This window comes from Lithobates pipiens, unplaced genomic scaffold (genome assembly GCF_037356315.1).
Source record: "Lithobates pipiens isolate NorthernLeopardFrog02 unplaced genomic scaffold, aLitPip1_a1.2 Scaffold_8, whole genome shotgun sequence".
Classification (NCBI taxonomy): Eukaryota; Metazoa; Chordata; class Amphibia; order Anura; family Ranidae; genus Lithobates; species Lithobates pipiens.
The window spans coordinates 481359273-481378450 of record NW_027507903.1 but is presented as its reverse complement, the minus strand read 5'-3'; the positions used below and the strand labels follow the sequence as shown (position 1 = coordinate 481378450).

The following is a 19178-nucleotide window of genomic DNA, read 5'->3' as shown; positions in this document are numbered from 1 at the left end:
AATGTCTTAAGGAGCCCGTTCTGCTATGTGTGTCTGGTACCATTCTGAGGGGAGTCCGTCCAGGCCTGGAGTTTTATTGGTCGGTAATATATGGCTGTAGTTACCTCCTCCAGCATAATAGGCTTATCTAAGGAAAGCTGCTGGGGGGTACTAAGTGCTGGAAAGTCAAGTGATTCAAAGAAGCCTAGAAAGGCTTGTTCTGAAGGGATAGATGTATTTTCGTATAATGTACTATAAAAATCTTATAAAAAGGTTCGGTTAATAGAGCCTCAGTAGTAGTTGGCCCCTCTGGGAGTTGAATTTCAGCAGTCGAACTATCCTGAAGGTCTGTGTGGGCAGGATACGCAAGGAGCCTACCATTCCCCCCCCATGCTCATAAATGCAAACAGAGAGATATAGTTGTTGCTTCCTGGTCAAATCCACCATATGAAGTTGAACAGCCCGATTAGTGTCTGTCGGCATACCTCTAGTCTCAGAGGAGGGGCTACCCGTATGATGGGTGCATGCCTTCTCCAACAACTTTTGGAGAGCTTCCTGCGTGGCCCGCCCGGCGGATCTGTATCGTTTAATGCGTGAGATATAAGCCCCTGACTACCGCCTTTAAAGGCATCCCAGACAGGGCCCCACGGCTGCAGTGTCAGTGTTGAAGGACTAGTAATTGTCAGGATGGATTCAGAGATTTCCGGTGTGGAGATCCAGAGAGGACTGAGTCTCCATGCCCGGAACGACGGTCTGTGGCCCAAAGTCAAACCCACCTGTATTATATAATGATCAAAGACCGTCTGGTATAAATATGCTATGGACTGAACATGTGGTAAAAAGTTCCCCCCTGTGGCCAAGGCATAGTCTATTCTGGAGAGTGTTGCATAAGACCTGGACTGGCAGGAGAACACATTGTCATTAGGATATTTACAGTGCCATATGTCCACATCCATAGGCACTGCACCACACACAAAATAATTTAGACTCAGACTGTAGAGATTTCAACCTATATAAGGCAGGCTGCAACACAGAGTTAAAATTCCCAAGGATGAGCATGGGACAGCTAAGTAAAGAGACAAAATGCACACTGAGTTCAGAAAATACTGCAGCCGTGACTGGAGGAGGGAGGTAGACCGTGAACAAAATAAGGGGAATTCCATGTACGATTGCATATAAGATAATATATTGCCCCTTAGGTTCCAGGATACAAGAAAGGTAACCCCTTACAGATTAAAATCGCAACCTCTTGCGCATAGTTAGAATAAGCAGAGTGGTAGTTATGGGCCACAAAATGTTTTTTTAGGACCAGAATTTTAGATCCCATAAGATGAGTTTCCTGAAGGCACAGAACATGCGGTTTGCTGTGTCTCAGGGTCTGAAAAATAGAAGCAGGGGAGGGGGGGGGGGGTGTTTGGGGAGTGAAGGGACCTCTGGAGGGCTCCCCATTCCTGGTCACAGAAGGTCATGAGGGTCGCAGTGCTGCAAAAACATAAAACCACCCATACATCATACACACAACAAAAACACTATGTACAGTAACGTAATCATTACCCAGTAAGAGTAGCATTACCCCTGCCCAGCTCCAAGAAAGGGGAGGGTGCCTATGCCCAAAACTTTTACCATGCGTGGGGCACATGGCCGGTAACAGGAAGTAAGAGAGATGTCAGGTGAAACCCAAGGAAGCTCAGGCCTGCTCAAAACTGAGGGCCAGGTATTCTAATAACAGGAGAGGTGTATGATCAACCATACTTATCACTTAGTAGAGCTTCAGCGATGTTTAACAAGGGCTAATGGGAACGGGCCAGGGGAGAAAATATTCAGGTTCTCCAGCTTTTCCAGCAAAACATGCAGATCTCCATCAGGCCGGAGGTTTGGGAGGGCTGGGTAGTGATTCCCACCAGGCCAGGGCATCCTGTGGGGATTGGAAGAATTGGACTTTCCCCTGGTAGGTAACCCAGAGGGTGGCAGGGAACAGCATGGAGTATTGGATATCCTGCTCCCGGAGTTGCTGCTTGACACGCTGGTAACTGGCTCTTTGTTTACGGACTGTCGCAGAGTAGTCAGGGAAGAGGGACACCACAGCGTTATTAATCCGAAGACTTCCCTTCCTCCTGGCAGCCCCCAGGATAGAGTCACGATCCCTGTAATTGAGGAGAGGAATCGCTACAGTACGTGGGGTAAGTCCTTCAGAGAGGGGGCGCCCAGGGACTTGGGAACTCTCAATCACAAAACGGGGATCTAGTTGAGTGCGCCCAAATTCTTGCTCAAGCCAGCTTTCAAGGAAGGCTCTGGGATCAGGACCCTCCAACCATTCCGGGAGACCAACCAGACGCAGGTTATTCCTGCAGAGACATTTCTCAAGGTCATCAACCTTATCCTCCAGGGTGGCAGGCAATCTCCCCCCCCCAATATGTATTAAGTTTGGGCAGGGTGGGATTAATGGTGTCCTCTAGGTCACTAATACGTTGCTCGGTCTCAGTAACCCGCATGATTGTTAAGTCAATCTTTAGCCCATCCACCCATAAGGTCTTTATGATTTACCTTAATGATGGCGAGAATACCGACAGTGTAGGTTCCCTGCCGCCACCCGGGGTCGCTTGCAGGGGCACGGCTGGAGGGTCTGGAATCTCGGGGGAAGGTGGTGGGAAGGCATTCTGGCTGTCTGCAAAGAGATCAGGAGTGAAGTCTGGGGATGCACTAGGCCAATGGATAGTGTTGCGACAGCCATCTTGGCAGGAGCGGGTGTTGATGCTCATCTTTGCCGGGGGTTGCGAGATACTCCAACATTTCTTACAAAAAATGTGTAATATAGTCGTACCACCAGGGTCTATGTTGGTCACCTGGGATGTAGCGAACTTATACGCTGCTATACCCTATGATTTGGGCAGAGAGGCTTGCCAATGTCTGTTGATTCACTCAAATATACATCCAAACATTACCTTTTTGATGCAATTATTGACGATCGTTTTGGAGGAAAATGTTTTACTTTTCAAAGAACAATACTATTTACAACTCATCGGAGCTGCAATGGGTTCTAATAATTTGGCTCATTCCCCTGTTTGTGTTTCATCCAATGTAACAGCATGATAAAAGGGAAATCCTTTTTCCATCCACATAGAGGCTATAATGTTAACATTTAAAAAACATTATACTTGCCAATCATCTTATGTTGTATACATAATCAAATTTCCATGTGGGTTATATGTGGGAGAAACCACCCAAAAGGTGAAAGATAGGATTGCTATCCCTAAGTATTCCATCAGGGATAAATTTGGACAAATTACCCTTAGTCCGACATTTTACTGAGAAAGGACATACTGTTTCTCAATTAAGACTCATGGTTATAGATGGTATACCTAAGAACAGATGTGGAGGAAATAGGGAATACACCCTTAGAAAGCGAGAGGTTCAATGGCTACACCATTTAAATTTATTATGGCCCAATGGATTGAATTCTGATTTTGATTTATATTTTACCTTGCTCTGACTCATTCAATTGTGTGTTGAGCTAATGAGCCATGTAAATGGCATTTTTACAGCAGAGGAGCCAAGAAGAGCCTGGAAAAAATGTGAAAAGCAGCTGACAGTGTCAATTGCTGGGTACACAGGAAAAATATTTAAGGACTTCTTTCTGTATTCAATGTCCATTACATAGCTGTCATCTGGTTGGTCACTGGTGCTTTGGCCATCCACGAACCATAGTATAACTACTCTCAAGGCAGATGAATGTGAAATTACGTGGATTCTTTCATATCCTTTTTCTGGGAATGACTGATTGTCCATATTCCCTCTTTTATTATAATTCAGTGTAAAATGTAGTTTGATATTTTGATTTACAAATGATTATGGAAAGTATAATGAAATGTCACCTGTTGTCATATTGCAGGTCTTGGTCCCTCTGGTCCTCTTACAGCGCCTCCTGCTGGAGCTCACGAGGCGTGGGGATCGTCAGCTAAACAATCTTGTACAATTTGGAGTATCGTATATTGAGGAAATGTGTTCCGACTACATCATTCAGCAGGGAGGATGGGTAAATAAATTTGGTTCTGCTTTTATGATTTGTACTGTATTTGTATGCTTCGTTACTAGCAGGGCAGCAACATTATTGACTGTTGAAGTTCTGCATCTTTCTGTAATGAACTCCTCATTGGGGGTAGGGGGGTATAAGTGACTGCCTCAGGCTCTCATTGGCACGTTGAGAGGCTGAGCCAGCTACCATTCAGGCATCTGTGCGGATCCTGACATTATTGTCAGGATCCCAGAAAAGCCTGGACCAGCAATGTGATGTCAGCCAGTAGTGGACTTTAGCCTGCTATTGGCTGAATCTGGGTCAAAGAAGCGCAGAACTAAGTGCACTCCTGTGACTCACAGGAGAAGTGTGACCAAAGGAGCTTTTGCCATATTTCTGCATTAACCTACAAGTAGGTCCCTGGGGTGCAAACTAGATCCATCCAGATTACATAAATAAAAAAAGACTTGTTAAAAATCAACAACTGTTACTCCTAAAGGGGGAGTTATGTTCACTTTGAAGTGCTTGGAGTTCAGGTTTATTTAATAAACTTGTGCAGATAACAAACTCCAGACTAAAACTGACCATGAGCCAGAAGAATTTTATTAGAAAGAAAATTAGTTTTTGTAACATGTAACCACTTGCCAAATATAGGTGATTTGCATTTCCGGGTAGGGCGCTAATGATTTATGACCAGAACCCGCTGATCTGCTGAACGTATAACGTTTGGTAAACAACACAGGGCTCTCTATAGACAGCAGCGATGTGCCAGGTTTTTTACTTCCTGCAAACTAGCACATTGGTTATTGAAAACAGCACAGTAAACATTGTTAGGCACACAGGTAACCCTTTGCCCCTAAATGTTAAACCCTTCCCAGCCAGTGTCATTAGTACAGCCTCATTGTATATTATTAGCACTGGTCACTATATTGGTGTCACTGGTGGTGTCGGTTTCCCCCGCTTCACTTAGTGTCAGACTGCCCGCCGCGCTATCGCACACCCTTTTTAAGACCCCTTTCACACTGGGGCGTTTTTCGGGCGTTTTTCAGGTGCTTTAGCGTTTAAAAAAAAAAAGCGCCTGTAAAGCGCTTGAAAGAAGCTGCAACTGCAATCCCAATGTAAAAGCCTGAGTGCTTTCACATCGAGATCCCTTTCACACTGGAGCGTTTTTTAAAGCTAAAGCGCCTGAAAGAAGCCGCAACTGCAATCCCAATGTAAAAGCCCGAGTGCTTTCACACCGAGGCGCTGCGCTGGCAGAGCGTCAAAAAATGTCCTGCAAGCAGCTTCTTTGCAGCGCTTTTGGAGCGGTGAATACAACCCTTCCCATTGAAATCAATGGGAAGCACCTGTAAAACGCCTGAAAAGCGCTATTGGCAGCAGCGTTTTGTGGGCACTTTTAACCCTTTATGTGGCCACTAGCAGGGGTTAAAATCGCCCCAATAATGCTCAAAAAACGCTGGTAAAGCGCTGCTAGTCTAAGCGGCGCTTTATGAGCGTTTTTCAAGCGCTGACATTGTGAAAGGGCTCTTAAAGCACTTGGGCTTTCACATTGGGACTGCAGATGAGGCTTCTTTCAAGCGCTTCACAGGCGCTTTTTTCTTTACGCTAAAGTGCCTGAAAAATGCTCCAGTGTGAAAGGGGTCTAAGTCCCTGTTCACCGCCATTACTAGTATAAATAAAATTAAAAACTCCATTGTGTGTGTGAGATAGATATACAGTGGTGTGAAAAAGTGTTTGCCCCCTTCCTCATTTCCTGTTCCTTTGCATGTTTGTCACACTTAAGTGTTTCGGAACATCAAACCAATTTAAACAATAGTCAAGGACAACACAAGTAAACACAAAATGCAATTTGTAAATGAAGGTGTTTATTATTAAAGGTGAAAAAAAATCCAAACCATCATGGCCCTGTGTGAAAAAGTGATTGCCCCCCTTGTTAAAACATACTATAACTGTGGTTGTCCACACCTGAGTTCAATTTCTCTAGCCACACCCAGGCCTGATTATTGCCACACCTGTTCACAATCAAGGCATCACTTAAATAGGAGCTGCTTGACACAGTAAGGTCCACCAGAAGATCCTTAAGGCTAGGTTCACATTGCTGCGATGCGGGAACGCCGCGAATCCGCGGCGTTTTCCCGCATCGCACACCTCCCGCCGGCAGTTCACACTGCCCTATGCGGACGGCTGGGGGTGTCAATGTTATGTTAATGACACCCCCAGATCCGTCGGCATATTGCAGTGCGATCTGCCGACTCGCACAGGAATCGGATCGCATGGTGTGAACCCCCATGCGATCCGATTCCGTTGCGGACCCAAAAAAGGGTCCCGTGTGAGTTTGCTGCGGGACCGCTGCGAGTTCAGCCATACTATCTGTATGGCTGAACTCGCAGCGCTACGGAGATCGGATGTGATTTGCTGTGCGAATCACATCCGGTTCTCCCCCCGCAGCAGTGTGAACCCAGCCTAAAAGCTACACATCATGCCGAGACCCAAAGAAATTCAGGAACAATTGAGAAAGAAAGTAATTGAGATCTATCAGTCTGGAAAGGGTTATAAAGCCATATCCAAAGCTTTGGGAATCCAGCGAACCACAGTGAGAGCCATTATCCACAAATGGCGAAGACATGGAACAGTGGTGAACCTTCCCAGGAGTGGCCGGCCGCCCAAAATTACCCCAAGAGCGCAGCGACGACTCATCCAAGAGGTCACAAAAGACCCCACAACAACGTCCAAGGAACTGCAGGCCTCACTTGCCTCAGTTAAGGTCAGCGTTCATGCCTCCACCATCAGGAAAAGACTGGGAAAAAATGGCCTGCATGGCAGAGTTCCAAGGAGAAAACCACTGCTGAGCAAAAAGAACATCAAAGCTCGTCTCAATTTCTCCACAACACATCTTGATGATCCCCAAGACTTTTGGGACAACATTCTGTGGACCGATGAGACAAAAGTGGAACTCTTTGGAAGGTGTGTGTCCAAGTATATCTGGCGTAGAAGGAACACTGCATTTCATAAAAAGAACATTATACCAACAGTAAAATATGGTGGTGGTAGTGTGATGGTCTGGGGCTGTTTTGCTGCTTCAGGACCTGGAAGACTTGCCGTGATAAAAGGAACTATGAATTCTGCTGTCTACCAAGAGATCCTGAAGGAGAATGTCCGACCATCTGTTCGTGTACTCAAGCTGAAACGAACTTGGGTTCTGCAGCAAGACAATGATCCTAAACACACCAGCAAGTCCACCACCGAATGGCTGAAGAAAAACAAAATGAGACTTTGGAGTGGCCTAGCCAAAGTCCTGACCTGAATCCTATTGAGATGTTGTGGTATGACCTTAAAAAGGCCGTTCATGCTCGAAAACCCTCTAATGTAACTGAATTAGGACAATTCTGCAAAGATGAGTGGGCCAAAATTCCTCCAGGACGCTGTAAAAGCCTCATTGCACGTTATCGCAAACGCTTGGTTGCAGTTGTTGCTGCTAAGGGTGGCCCAACCAGTTATTAGGTTTAGGGGGCAATCACTTTTTCACACAGGGCCATGATGGTTTGGATTTTTTTTCACCTTTAATAATAAACACCTTCATTTACAAATTGCATTTTGTGTTTACTTGTGTTGTCCTTGACTATTGTTTTAAATTGGTTTGATGTTCCGAAACACTTAAGTGTGACAAACATGCAAAGGAACAGGAAATGAGGAAGGGGGCAAACACTTTTTCACACCACTGTAGATATATAGATATATAGATATATAGATATATAGATATATAGATATATAGATATATATATATATATATATATATAATTAATAAATATATATATATATATATTTATTAATTATATATCTATTTGTGTGTGTGTATATATTTATATTATAATTTTTTTTTTTTTCGAAATTGTTTGTAGACCCTAACTTTCACACAAAACCAGTCAATATACACTTATTGGGATTTTTTCCCAAAGACCTGTAGCAGAATACATTCTGGCCTAAATTTTTGAAGAAATTCGATTTTATTTTTTTATTTTTTGGTTTGTTTGGTTTTTATTGGATGTTGTATATCAAAGTAAAAAAATCTTTTTTATTTTTTCATTTATATAATCAAAAATAATTTTTTATTTTTTTATATAAATTTAGTTTAGGTCCATTGTTGCATAACTGCGCAATTGCCAGTTAAAGTAGCACAGTGCTAAATGGCAAAAAATGTCCTCGTGGTTAAATAAGGAAAATCCAAAGAAGGATGATTTTTTATTTATTTTTCCTTCTTGGGTGAACGAAATTGTAACGGAATGTGGTTCGCTCAGAACATTTTTTTGTTTTGTATCTGTATTGTGCTTGTGCATCCTGAAATTGTATGCAGAACATTGGCATGGCAATCGAACAACATGTTTCATGATTTTCTTTTGAAATGTGTCGAGTCCATAATATCAGTCCATATCGATTGCTCCTGACAAACTTTTTTTTCTTTCGTTCCATACGAACGTTTAAAAAAAAAAATCTGCTGATGTATGGTGACCTTTAAACAAGTTGAGATAAAGGACCCAAAAGGGGGCCCTGCCTAAATCGGCTTAGCTTCTAAGGAGAGCCCCTCAAAAGAAGAACTGCAATCCAGTATAGATTTGCAATGTTTGTTTCAAGCAATATCTTAACCAGAAACTGGGAGCAGCTCTATAACATTCAACACATAAAACTGTTAATACAGTTTAATAAATCATTTTATTTTGTTGAAGTGTCCCGCCGCAGGCCAGAATGTCGGCATGGCTCTGTCTTTGTGTCACATGTCGCCCTTTTCTCTGTTTTTGGACACGCTATTGTCTGCTGCACTTTGAACTCTGGCTGTGTGTTCGCTGGCAGGTCGTCCTCTGTCTCCCCCGCAGATTAGATGGCAGGATCCATCTGCTTTCACTGCATGGAAGGTAATCCTCCAGGAAATGGAGTTTAAGTGCGTTTCATTTCCCCGGTCTGTCCTCTCTGCAGATGTTGTGAGGTGCCCAAGCCCTCTGGCCTTGTCTCTGTCCTGGTGTGACATCACTGCTACTTAAAGCTGAACTCCAACCTTCCCTGCAGTCTTGCACAGTTGTACAGGCCTCTCTCTTGTACTGAAACCGCTTTCTGTTTATTATATTAGGCTGGCCATACACCAAGTCATTGTCTTTCGTTCAGCCTGCTGGTTGAATGAAAGAAAATTACTTGATTTCCCCATCCACACAGTTGGATGTGGGGAAACCCCATCCACTGAGCCTTTGTATTCTGATAGCGGGGAGACTTTCCTGCCAGCAGAATACACTAAAGCCCCATACACACTATCAGATTTTCTGCTGATTTTTTTCCTTCAGGTTTACCAAAACCATGTAGTAGAAGGGCCTGCCTGATATACATTGAAACGCCTAAGGTTTGATCTCATATTATATGGTTTTGGTAAATCTGAAGGAAAAACTCAGCAGAAAAACTGATAGTGTGTATGGGGCTTTACAGTGCCTTGAAAAAGTATTCACACCCTTTGAAATTTTCCACATTTTGTCACGTTACAACCAAAACTGTAAATGTATTGTATTTCAGTATTTTATGTGATAGACCAACACAAAGTGGCACATAATTGTGAAGTGGAAGGAAAATTAAAAATGGGTTTTCAAAATTTTTTTTTTTTTTAGATAAATATGTGAAGTGTGGCATGCATTTGTATTTAGCCCCCTTTACTCTGATACCCCTAACCAAAATCTAGCGGAACAATTGCCTTCAGAAGTCAGCTAATTAGTAAATAGAGTCCACCTGTGTGTAATTTAGGTATAAATAGAGCTGTTCTGTGAAGCCCTCAGAGGTTTGTTAGAGAACCTTAGTGCACAAACCAGATCACGAAGGTCAAGGAACACACCAGACAGATCAGGGATAAAGTTGTGGAGAAGTTTAAAGTAGAATTGGGGTATAAAAAAAAATCTCAAGCTTTGAATATCTCACAAAGCACTGTTCAATCCATTATCCGAAAATAGAATATGGCACAACTGCAAATCTACCAAGACATGGCCGTCCACCTAAAATAACAGGCCGGGCAAGGAGAGCATTAACTAGAGAAGCAACCAAGAGGTCCCATGGTAACTCTGGAGGAGCTGCAGAGATCCACAGCTCAGGTGGGAGAATCTGTCCACAGCACAACTATTAGTCATGCACTCCATAAATCTGGTCTTTATGGAAGAGTGGCAAGAAGAAAGCCATTGTTTAAAGAAAACCATAAGAAATTCCGTTTGCAAAAACCCATGTGGGGGACACGGCAAACATGTGGAAGAAGGTGTTCTGGTCAGATGAGATCAAAATTTAGCTTTTTTAGCCTAAAAGCAACACACTATGTGTGACAGAAAATTAACATGACACATCCCCCTGAACACACCATTCCCACCGTGAAATGGTAGGGGCAGCATCATGTTGTGGGGATGCTTTTCTTCAGCAGGGACAGGGAAGCTGGTCAGAGTTGGTGGGAAGATGGATGGAGCTAAATACAGAGCTATCTTAGAAGAAAACCTGTTAGTCTGCAAAAGTATTGAGACTGGGGTAGAGGTTCACCTTCCAGCAGGACTATGACTCTAATAAACCAACAGCCAGAGCTACAATGGAATGGTTAAGATCAAATCATATTCATGTTAGAATGGCCCAGTCAAAGTCCAGACATAAATCCAATTGAGAATCTGTGGCAAAATCTGATAGAGCTTTTTTTTTTTTTTTTTCAAAGAATGTGCAAAGATGTCACTCTCTAGATGTGCAAAGCTGGTAGAGACCTCTCCAAAAAGACTTGACTCGGGGGCTGAATACAAATGCACGCCACACTTTTCACATATATTTATTTGTGAAAAATTTTGAAAACCATTTATCATTTTCCTTCCACTTCACAATTATGTGCCACTTTGTGTTGGTCTATCTCATTAAATCCCAATAAAATACATTTACGTTTTTTGGTTGTAACATGACAAAATGTGTAAAATGTCAAGGTGTATGAATAGTTTTCAAGGCACTATATCGGCACTGCTGTCAATAGCCGGCGGCACTGAGAGTGAGATGTTATGTATAGAACCCTACTGGCCCCTCCCATAGGAGAAGCACAGAGACCCAGTAATGTCATCTAAAAGTAAGGGAATGAATATGGAAAAGTTTTATTAAAAAAATGTTATTGTCAAGTTGATGCAGAGGGGAAGGGAAGAACCAGGGAAGGCATCTTTTAACCACCTCCCGACCGGCCATACATATACGTCGGCAAGTTGACTCTCCTGCACGAATCACCGTATATGTATGTGTTCTGACAGGGGAGGAGAGACAGATCATCTGTTCCTACTAAGAAGGAATAGGGATCTTGGCTCATCCTCTAGTCTGTCCCATCCCCTCACAGTTAGAAGTACACATGAGGTCGTATTACACTGCAGCAAACATAGCCCCATTTTCCCATCTTCATGACGCGTACCAAATGCCACTGTGGGCCACTATTGACCTATTTGGTTGTGTCTCCCTCCCCTCAAATAGCATTGCTATGGGACATACCCCCATAGTAATTACTATGCTGTCTGTGTCCCATGATGTACGATAAAGAAAATAGGAATTTTATAACAGTTTACCTGTAAAATCCTTTTCTTGGAGTACATCATGGGACACAGAGGTCCCTCCCCTTTTTTTCTGGGGTATATGTATATTGCTTTGCAATATAGGGAGGCAACTTCCTGTTTAGGGTGTGTCCATCACCTGAAGGTGGCTATAACCCACATACCGTATATACTCGAGTATAGGCCGACCCGAATATAAGCCGAGGCCCCCAATTTACCCCCAAAAAACTGGAAAACTTATTGACTCGTGTATAAGCCGAGGGTGAGACATGGCTGTCCATCCCTGTGTGTCCGTCCATCCCTGTGTGTGTGTCCGTCCATCCATCCCTGTGTGTGTGTCCATCCATCCATCCATCCATCCATCCCTGTGTGTGTGTCCGTCCATCCATCCCTGTGTGTGTATCCATCCATCCATCCATCCCTGTGTGTGTGTGTGTGTGTGTGTCTGTGTGTGTGTGTATTCATCCATCCATCCATCCCTGTGTGTGTGTGTATCCATCCATCCGTGTGTGTGTGTGTGTGTGTCCGTGCAGCCTTGTGTGTGTGTCCAGCCTACCTGTGTCCCAAGCCTCCGTCCCGAGCCGCCGTCGTCCCGAGCCTCCTCTGTCCCGTGCCTCCTCTGTCCCGTGCCTCCTCTGTCCCGTGCCTCCTCTGTCCCGTGCCTCCTCTGTCCCGTGCCTCCTCTGTCCCGTGCCTCCTCTGTCCCGTGCCTCCTCTGTCCCGTGCCTCCTCTGTCCCGTGCCTCCTCTGTCCCGTGCCTCCTCTGTCCCGTGCCTCCTCTGTCCCGTGCCTCCTCTGTCCCGTGCCTCCTCTGTCCCGTGCCTCCTCTGTCCCGTGCCTCCTCTGTCCCGTGCCTCCTCTGTCCCGTGCCTCCTCCGTCCCGTGCCTCCTCCGTCCCGTGCCTCCTCCGTCCCGTGTCGTGCCGATGGATCGCCGCTCCAGGATCGCCGCTCTTCTCGGCGGCCATTCTACAATTCAAAAGCCGCGCCTCCTTCTCCGCCTCCGCCTGTGATAGGCGGAACACTCAATTTCCCAGCAGCCTGTGTTCCGCCTATCACGGACATCCTCTCATACTCGTCCGTAGTATGAGAATGAACGGATGTCCGTGATAGGCGGAACACTGACTGCTGGGAAATTCAGTGTTCCGCCTATCACAGGCGGAGGCGGAGAAGGAGGCGCGGCTTTTGAATTTTAATGTCCGCCGTCTGTCTGCTCGATACGCTGATCGAGCAGTCAGACAGCGGTGACTCGAGTATAAGCCGAGGGGGCACTTTCAGCCTCAAAAAAGAGGCTGAAAATCTCGGCTTATACTCGAGTATATACGGTAGTAATTGCTATGCTGCTCTGTGTCCTATGATGTACTCCAAGAAAATGACAAGTAAGCTGATAAAAATAGTAGAAAAATAGGATTTTTCCTATTAAAATAATTTTGTAAAAAAAGATACACATGAGGAAGCACACTTAAAGTGTAAACCATCCTATCATTTTTAGACAATGAAGCTTTAATCTTTGCCTCCAAGAAAATGACAAGTAAGCTGATAAAAATAGTAGAAAAATAGGATTTTTCCTATTAAAATAATTTTGTAAAAAAAGATACACATGAGGAAGCACACTTAAAGTGTAAACCATCCTATCATTTTTAGACAATGAAGCTTTAATCTTTGCCTCTGTTTAATCTACAACTGTCATAATGCTGCACATGTGATCAGTTATGACCCCAGCCATTAGATGGTTTTACAGTTTGGTGGAGAGTGTTACATTTCCAGTACGTGACGGAAATTAAACAAAACTGTTTTATGGGTGGGCTTACTTCTGCTTTAACACCTTAATCTCCCCCTTTTGTTAACCCCTTCCCTGCCAGTGACATTTACACAATAATCAGTTCCTACTTATAGCACTGATTGCTGTATAAATGTCAATGGTGTTTAAAGTGTCCGATCTGTCCGCCGCAATTTCGGTCCCACAAAAAAATTGCAGTTTGCCACCATTACTAGTAAAAAAAAAAAACGGACTATCGCTTTTTCCAAATGCTCTAAAAATATCCACATTTTGGAGAATGCATATAAAATACTATGCAGATGGTATTATACCCCGGCTAGATTGGCTAGTTTCATTCCAACTTGCTCTCGTCTCTGCTTCTGGGGATGCTCTCAGGTAGAGGTCGACCGATATATCGGCCGATATTTGCCGTTTTTTAAATAATCGGCATCGGCCGATTGTGTTGATAAAAAGCCGATTCTACAGCGGGACTTTGAAATGACTTCTGTAAGAAGTCAGTGTGAGTTGCCTGAGTCGTCATAGCAACACTTTCCTCCTCTCTGGGCAGACTGCCAAGAAAAGAACTAAATGATACAATGTTTACACTTGAATGAATGAAGTCATCTCTGTGTGTAGAAGTTCTCAGTTTAACCATTTAAAGACTAAATCTTTTCTGACACTTGTTGCTTACAAGTAAAAATCCTGTATTTTCTGCCAGAAAATCACTTAGACCCCCCAAAAATTATATATATTTTTTTAGCAGAGATCCTAGGGAATAAAATAGCGCTTGTTGCAATATTTTATGTCACACGGCATTTGCACAGAGGTCTTTCAAATGCATTTTTTTGGGAAAAAAATACACCATTTAAAAAATAAAAATAAAATAAAAACAGTAAAGTTAGCCCATTTTTTTTTTTTTTTTTTTGTCCAAAAGTTTTGACTACACGTTTTTATTTAATATATAGTTTTTTTTGTTTTTTTTTTAATCTAGATCATACATACAAGTAAACTGATTGGAGGTTTGTTTTGTTTAATAAATGTTTAAAGCGGGAGTCCGCCGGGACTCCGCGTTTTTTTTTTTTTTTAAAAAGCCAGCAGCTACAAATACTGCAGCTGCTGACTTTTAAAATAGTGACACTTACCTGTCCAGCGCGCCCGCGATGTCGGCACCCGAAGCCGATCTCTAGATCGACACTCGAGTGCTGCCGCCGCCATCTTGGATATGGGAATCAGGAAATGGAGCCTTTCAGCTTCATTTCCCGGTTCCCTACTGCGCATGCGCGAGTCGCGCTGCGCAATGAGGACGGTCCCTGCTGCCTCTGGGATCTGTGTGTTTCCCAGCAGGCAGCGGGGCACTTGCGGAAGGGGGCGGGCACTTGCGGAAAGGGGCGTAATTTACGCCCCTTTCCGCAGAGAGCTAGCCCGGAAGTGGGTGCAGTTACCTGGATTATCCAGGTAACTGCACCCCCCTCCTCCCTGAAAGGTGCCAATTGTGGCGCCGAAGGGGGGGAGGAATCCGATGAGCGGAGGTCCATTTTAGGGTGGACCTCCGCTTTAAGTGTAAGAAATTTTCTGTATCACTTATGAAGACTGCTTTCACACTGGAGCGGGCAGACGTTGATGGTAAAACGCAAGTTTTAGCGGCTCTTTACCATCATTTTAGCGGTGCTATTTGGCTGCTAGTGGGGCACATATAACCCAGCTAGCGGCCAAGGAAGAGGTTAAATGCGCCCATGAAGCACCGCTGCCAAATCGCATTGCATGCGCTTCGGCAGTGCTGCCCATTCATATCAATGGGCAGGAGTGGTGGGGGAGGGGTATACACCACTCCAAACGTGCTGCTTGCAGGACTTTTTTTTTAAGATCCTGCCAGCGCATCGCCTCAGTGTGAAAGCACTCTGTCTTTCACACAGACTGCAGGGGAGCCATTTTGCAGGCACTTTACAGGCCTTTTTTTTTCTCTTCCTTTCGTTTGATACCTTATGTGACCATAGACATGATGACCTGTACTGTTGAATTGATTATTAATAAAAACCTTCGTACAAGAAAGTTATTAAAAATTACCTTTCCTTTTCAATCTGCAGCACTGTAATTTTATGTAAAATGCAATATGGCAACCTGAAGGCGTTCTGTGCACAGATGTTGCACAGAACACCTCCCAGATATGTAACTTCCTGCTTGTGTAATTTGCTTACTGATTTTCCCAGAAGTCTGCACTAAGATACAATTTAGATTTCGGGCATTCCCTGCATCAAAAATTGCATTTTTGGTGAGATACTTCCAAAGGGAAATCGCAGCTAAAGGAATGCAGACCCTGCAACTTTCCTCATTGGAGCTCTGCAAGAGCAGCAACTGATTGATAATTATAAAACTCACTTTCCACATGGACACAGACAGACAAATCGCTATTTTTTCAGAAAACACAAGGTAGGAATTTGAAACAGTTTGTTAAAATCTCTGCAATGTACATAGATCACCCGGAGGGGAGTGTGTGTGTGTGTGTGTGTGTGTGTGTGTGTTTTTTTTTTTTTTTTGTTAATCAACAAAAATGGAGTTACTCTTTAAAGCGGAACTTCAGTATTTTTTTCATGCCAGTAAATACCTTATACAGCCCTCTTCCGTTTTCTTGTCTGGTAAAAAACCTAGGCTTGTGACATCATGCACAGCCCTCTCTCTCTCCCTCTCTTCCTCCCTCTCTCCCTCTCTCCCTCTCCTCTCTCTCTCCCTCTCTCCCTCTCTCCCTCTCTCCCTCTCTCCCTCTCTCCCTCTCTCCCTCTCTCCCTCTCTCCCTCTCTCCCTCTCCTCCCTCTCTCCCTCTCTCCCTCTCTCCCTCTCTCCCTCTCCTCTCTCTCTCCCTCTCCCTCTCCTCTCTCTCTCCCTCTCTCTCTCTCTCTCCCTCTCTCTCTCCCTCTCTCTCTCTCGGAGGTGGGAGGAGTCATAAGTGGGCCAATGAGAGCTGTAGAGCTGGAGGTGTGTGTCTGTAAATCCATAAAGTAAACAGACAGCAGCTTCAGCTGCCCACAGTTAAAATGGTTGCAGCCAGACTCTGTGGAGGGAGATTTTTGCAGCATATTTGGCAAGTACAGCGTCACAGTATATATATAAAATGTGCAAAGTGGTTAGAGGAAAGCTTCAGAATGGCAAAGATATTTACTACAAATTATGTGAGCAGCCTTTACCTAGGTAGGGTGAACGAAGCATTTAAAGGACAACGTCACTTGGTCTGTTTGGCTGTACCTTGCATTATGGGGTATCTTGCCCATCTATTGCAGCTATCTGTCCGGTCCAGAGATTCATGTGAATCTGATCTGCAAGAAATGACTGGCTTTCATATTTTAATCATATGTGATGGACAGATTCGGTTTTCTAGCAGGCATTTAATGTCTAATGGGCAATATCCATCAATCAGTTTATAATATGGCTTTCTGACATTGAGCTGAGGGTGGGGGATTATGCTGCTTTCTGTGCAGGAAAACCCTTCTCCTCCATTTCTGGGCTAAGCTCTGCTTTGGCTGGGCAGAAGTGATGGCGATCTACCAGAGGGTTTCCTTTACTGGTATAGTCACCGGCTGGGAACCGTTAATGTGCAAGATTAAGGATTTAACTTTTGTTAATATTAGAATTCCTTCCCAAACCCCCCTCATCCAGGGGGCTGCTAATCCCCACAGTCTTCAGAGATATGCTGGCCATAGATGCCTCGTTTTGTTTTGATCAACCACAGGGCGGATAAAAAAAAAAAGACAGATTCCCCTACACATGTGAGGTGGATGGAGGAATCCTTCCCGCCAGGGGCGTAACTATAGGGGGTGCAGCGGTTGCGACCGCAACTGGGCCCTGTGCTGCAGGGGGCCCATGCAGCCCCCTCTACATATGGCTGGCAGCAGCATAGGCAGCTAGGGGTACCAGTGCACCATGCACACGGGTGGCTGGAGGTGGAGGGTGACTAGCAGAGCTCCATGCTCGACTATCGCACTGGCTGCTCTTTAGTTGTGTATTCCCCGCATGACCTGTGTCCTCGGCTGGCTGCTCAGAGTACCCCTCTCCTACTCCATGCATTGCCGCTCAGTCCGATGTCTGTTCTCCCCAGCCAGAGTCCCGCCCCCACCCCTGAGTCCGGCCCACACTGCACTGCATACTTCTCCCGGGTAAACAAACTTTAAGCACACAGATGCAGTGCAGCCCTATGAGAGCCAGCTCCCGGAGGACACTGCAGGCTTGTCTGCCAGCCCCCCTCTTCCCCGTCATACACAGATGAAAGGTCTTTCTGGGAGATATGCTGATCACCCGTCCAGCCCACTGGATGGAGCCCAGGCCAACATGGATGAGTGCGCGGCCTGCAGCTTGGTCATGGTGAGTGAGAGGACCCCATCCCCCACACACCATTACTTACCCCCTCCATCTCCCCCTGGGGACAGGGGCCCCTTCTCACCTGGGGCAGTAACTTCATCTGCCCTGGAGAAAAGGACCTCATCTCTTCTGGGGACAGGGACCCCATCCTGTCTAGGAACAGTCCCCCAATGGGGCACCTAAAAAAAAAAAAAAAAAAAAAACTACTGATGCCAGTGGTGGAACTACAGGGCTCACAAAGGTCATACCTGTGACCACGCCCTGGAGTTCCACCGCCGGACTCGGAGGGAAGGGCCCTGGCTGGGGTTCAGGGGGGCCCTTCATGGTTTCTTGCATCGGGGCCCTGAAGGTTCTAGTTACGCCACTGCTTCCCGCTGTGCCATTGTATTCTGATAGCTGGACTCTACAAACAGCTTTTGCTGGCTGATTAAGAACATTTTTCCACCAGCTCTCTTCGATAGAAGTTGATTTAGATTGAATAGTGACATGGATCGAAATCTCAATCCATCTGTGAGCAGCTTTAGTTTTATTTCTGTCTATAGTAAAAGCCAGTAAATCGATTATAGCTGTGAAGAAACTGTAAATAAAAATCTAGCCCGGCACTAAAACTGCAGCTCGCTGTATGTGGGAATGGTAGGTCTTAGATTTTGATTGTTTGTGATTTTGAAATTATGCTAGGGACCGTCACATGAGTGTCAGATTCACAACATATTGATCAGGACCTTGTATACTCTCCCTCCCCCCCTCTCTCCCTCCCTCCCTCCCTCCCTCCCTCCCTCCCCCCTCTCTCTCCCTCCCTCCCTCCCCCTCTCTCTCCCTCCCTCCCCCCTCTCTCTCCCTCCCTCCCTCCCCCCTCTCTCTCCCTCCCCCCTCTCTCTCCCTCCCCCCTCTCTCTCCCTCCCTCCCTCCCCCCTCTCTCTCCCTCCCTCCCTCCCCCCTCTCTCTCCCTCCCTCCCTCCCCCCTCTCTCGCTTTCTCTCGCTTTCTCTCTCTTGCTCGCGCTCTCTCTCTCCCCCCCCTCTCTCTCTCCCCCCCCTCTCTCTCCCCCCCCCCTCTCTCTCCCCCTTTCTCTCTCTCTCCCCCTTTCTCTCTCTCCCCCTTTCTCTCTCTCCCCCTTTCTCTCTCTCCCCCTTTCTCTCGCTTTCTCTCGCTTTCTCTCTCTTGCTCGCGCTCTCTCTCTCCCCCCCCTCTCTCTCTCCCCCCCCTCTCTCTCTCCCCCCCCTCTCTCCCCCCCCCCCTCTCTCCCCCTTTCTCTCTCTCCCCCTTTCTCTCTCTCCCCCTTTCTCTCTCTCCCCCTTTCTCTCTCCCCCCCCTCTCTCTCTCCCCCCCTCTCTCTCCCCCCCCTCTCTCTCTCCCCTCTCTCTCTCCCCTCTCTCTCTCCCCTCTCTCTCTCCCCTCTCTCTCTCCCCTCTCTCTCTCCCCTCTCTCTCTCCCCTCTCTCCCCTCTCTCTCTCCCCTCTCTCTCTCTCTCTCTCTCCTCTCTCTCTCCCTCCCCCCCTCTCTCTCTCTCCC

General features: G+C 45.6%; 1 protein-coding gene across 3 annotated transcripts in view; it reads left to right on the top strand.

Annotated features, from left to right (window-relative positions):
• BCL2L13 (BCL2 like 13) overlaps nucleotides 1-19178 on the top strand; it is a 69487-nt gene that overhangs the window by 40097 nt on the left and 10212 nt on the right. For all 3 annotated transcript variants that reach the window (XM_077468853.1, XM_077468854.1, XM_077468855.1), the window contains one exon: nucleotides 3869-4012. In XM_077468853.1, the coding sequence (XP_077324979.1) occupies nucleotides 3869-4012 (144 nt within the window). The remainder of the gene's footprint in view (nucleotides 1-3868; nucleotides 4013-19178) is intronic.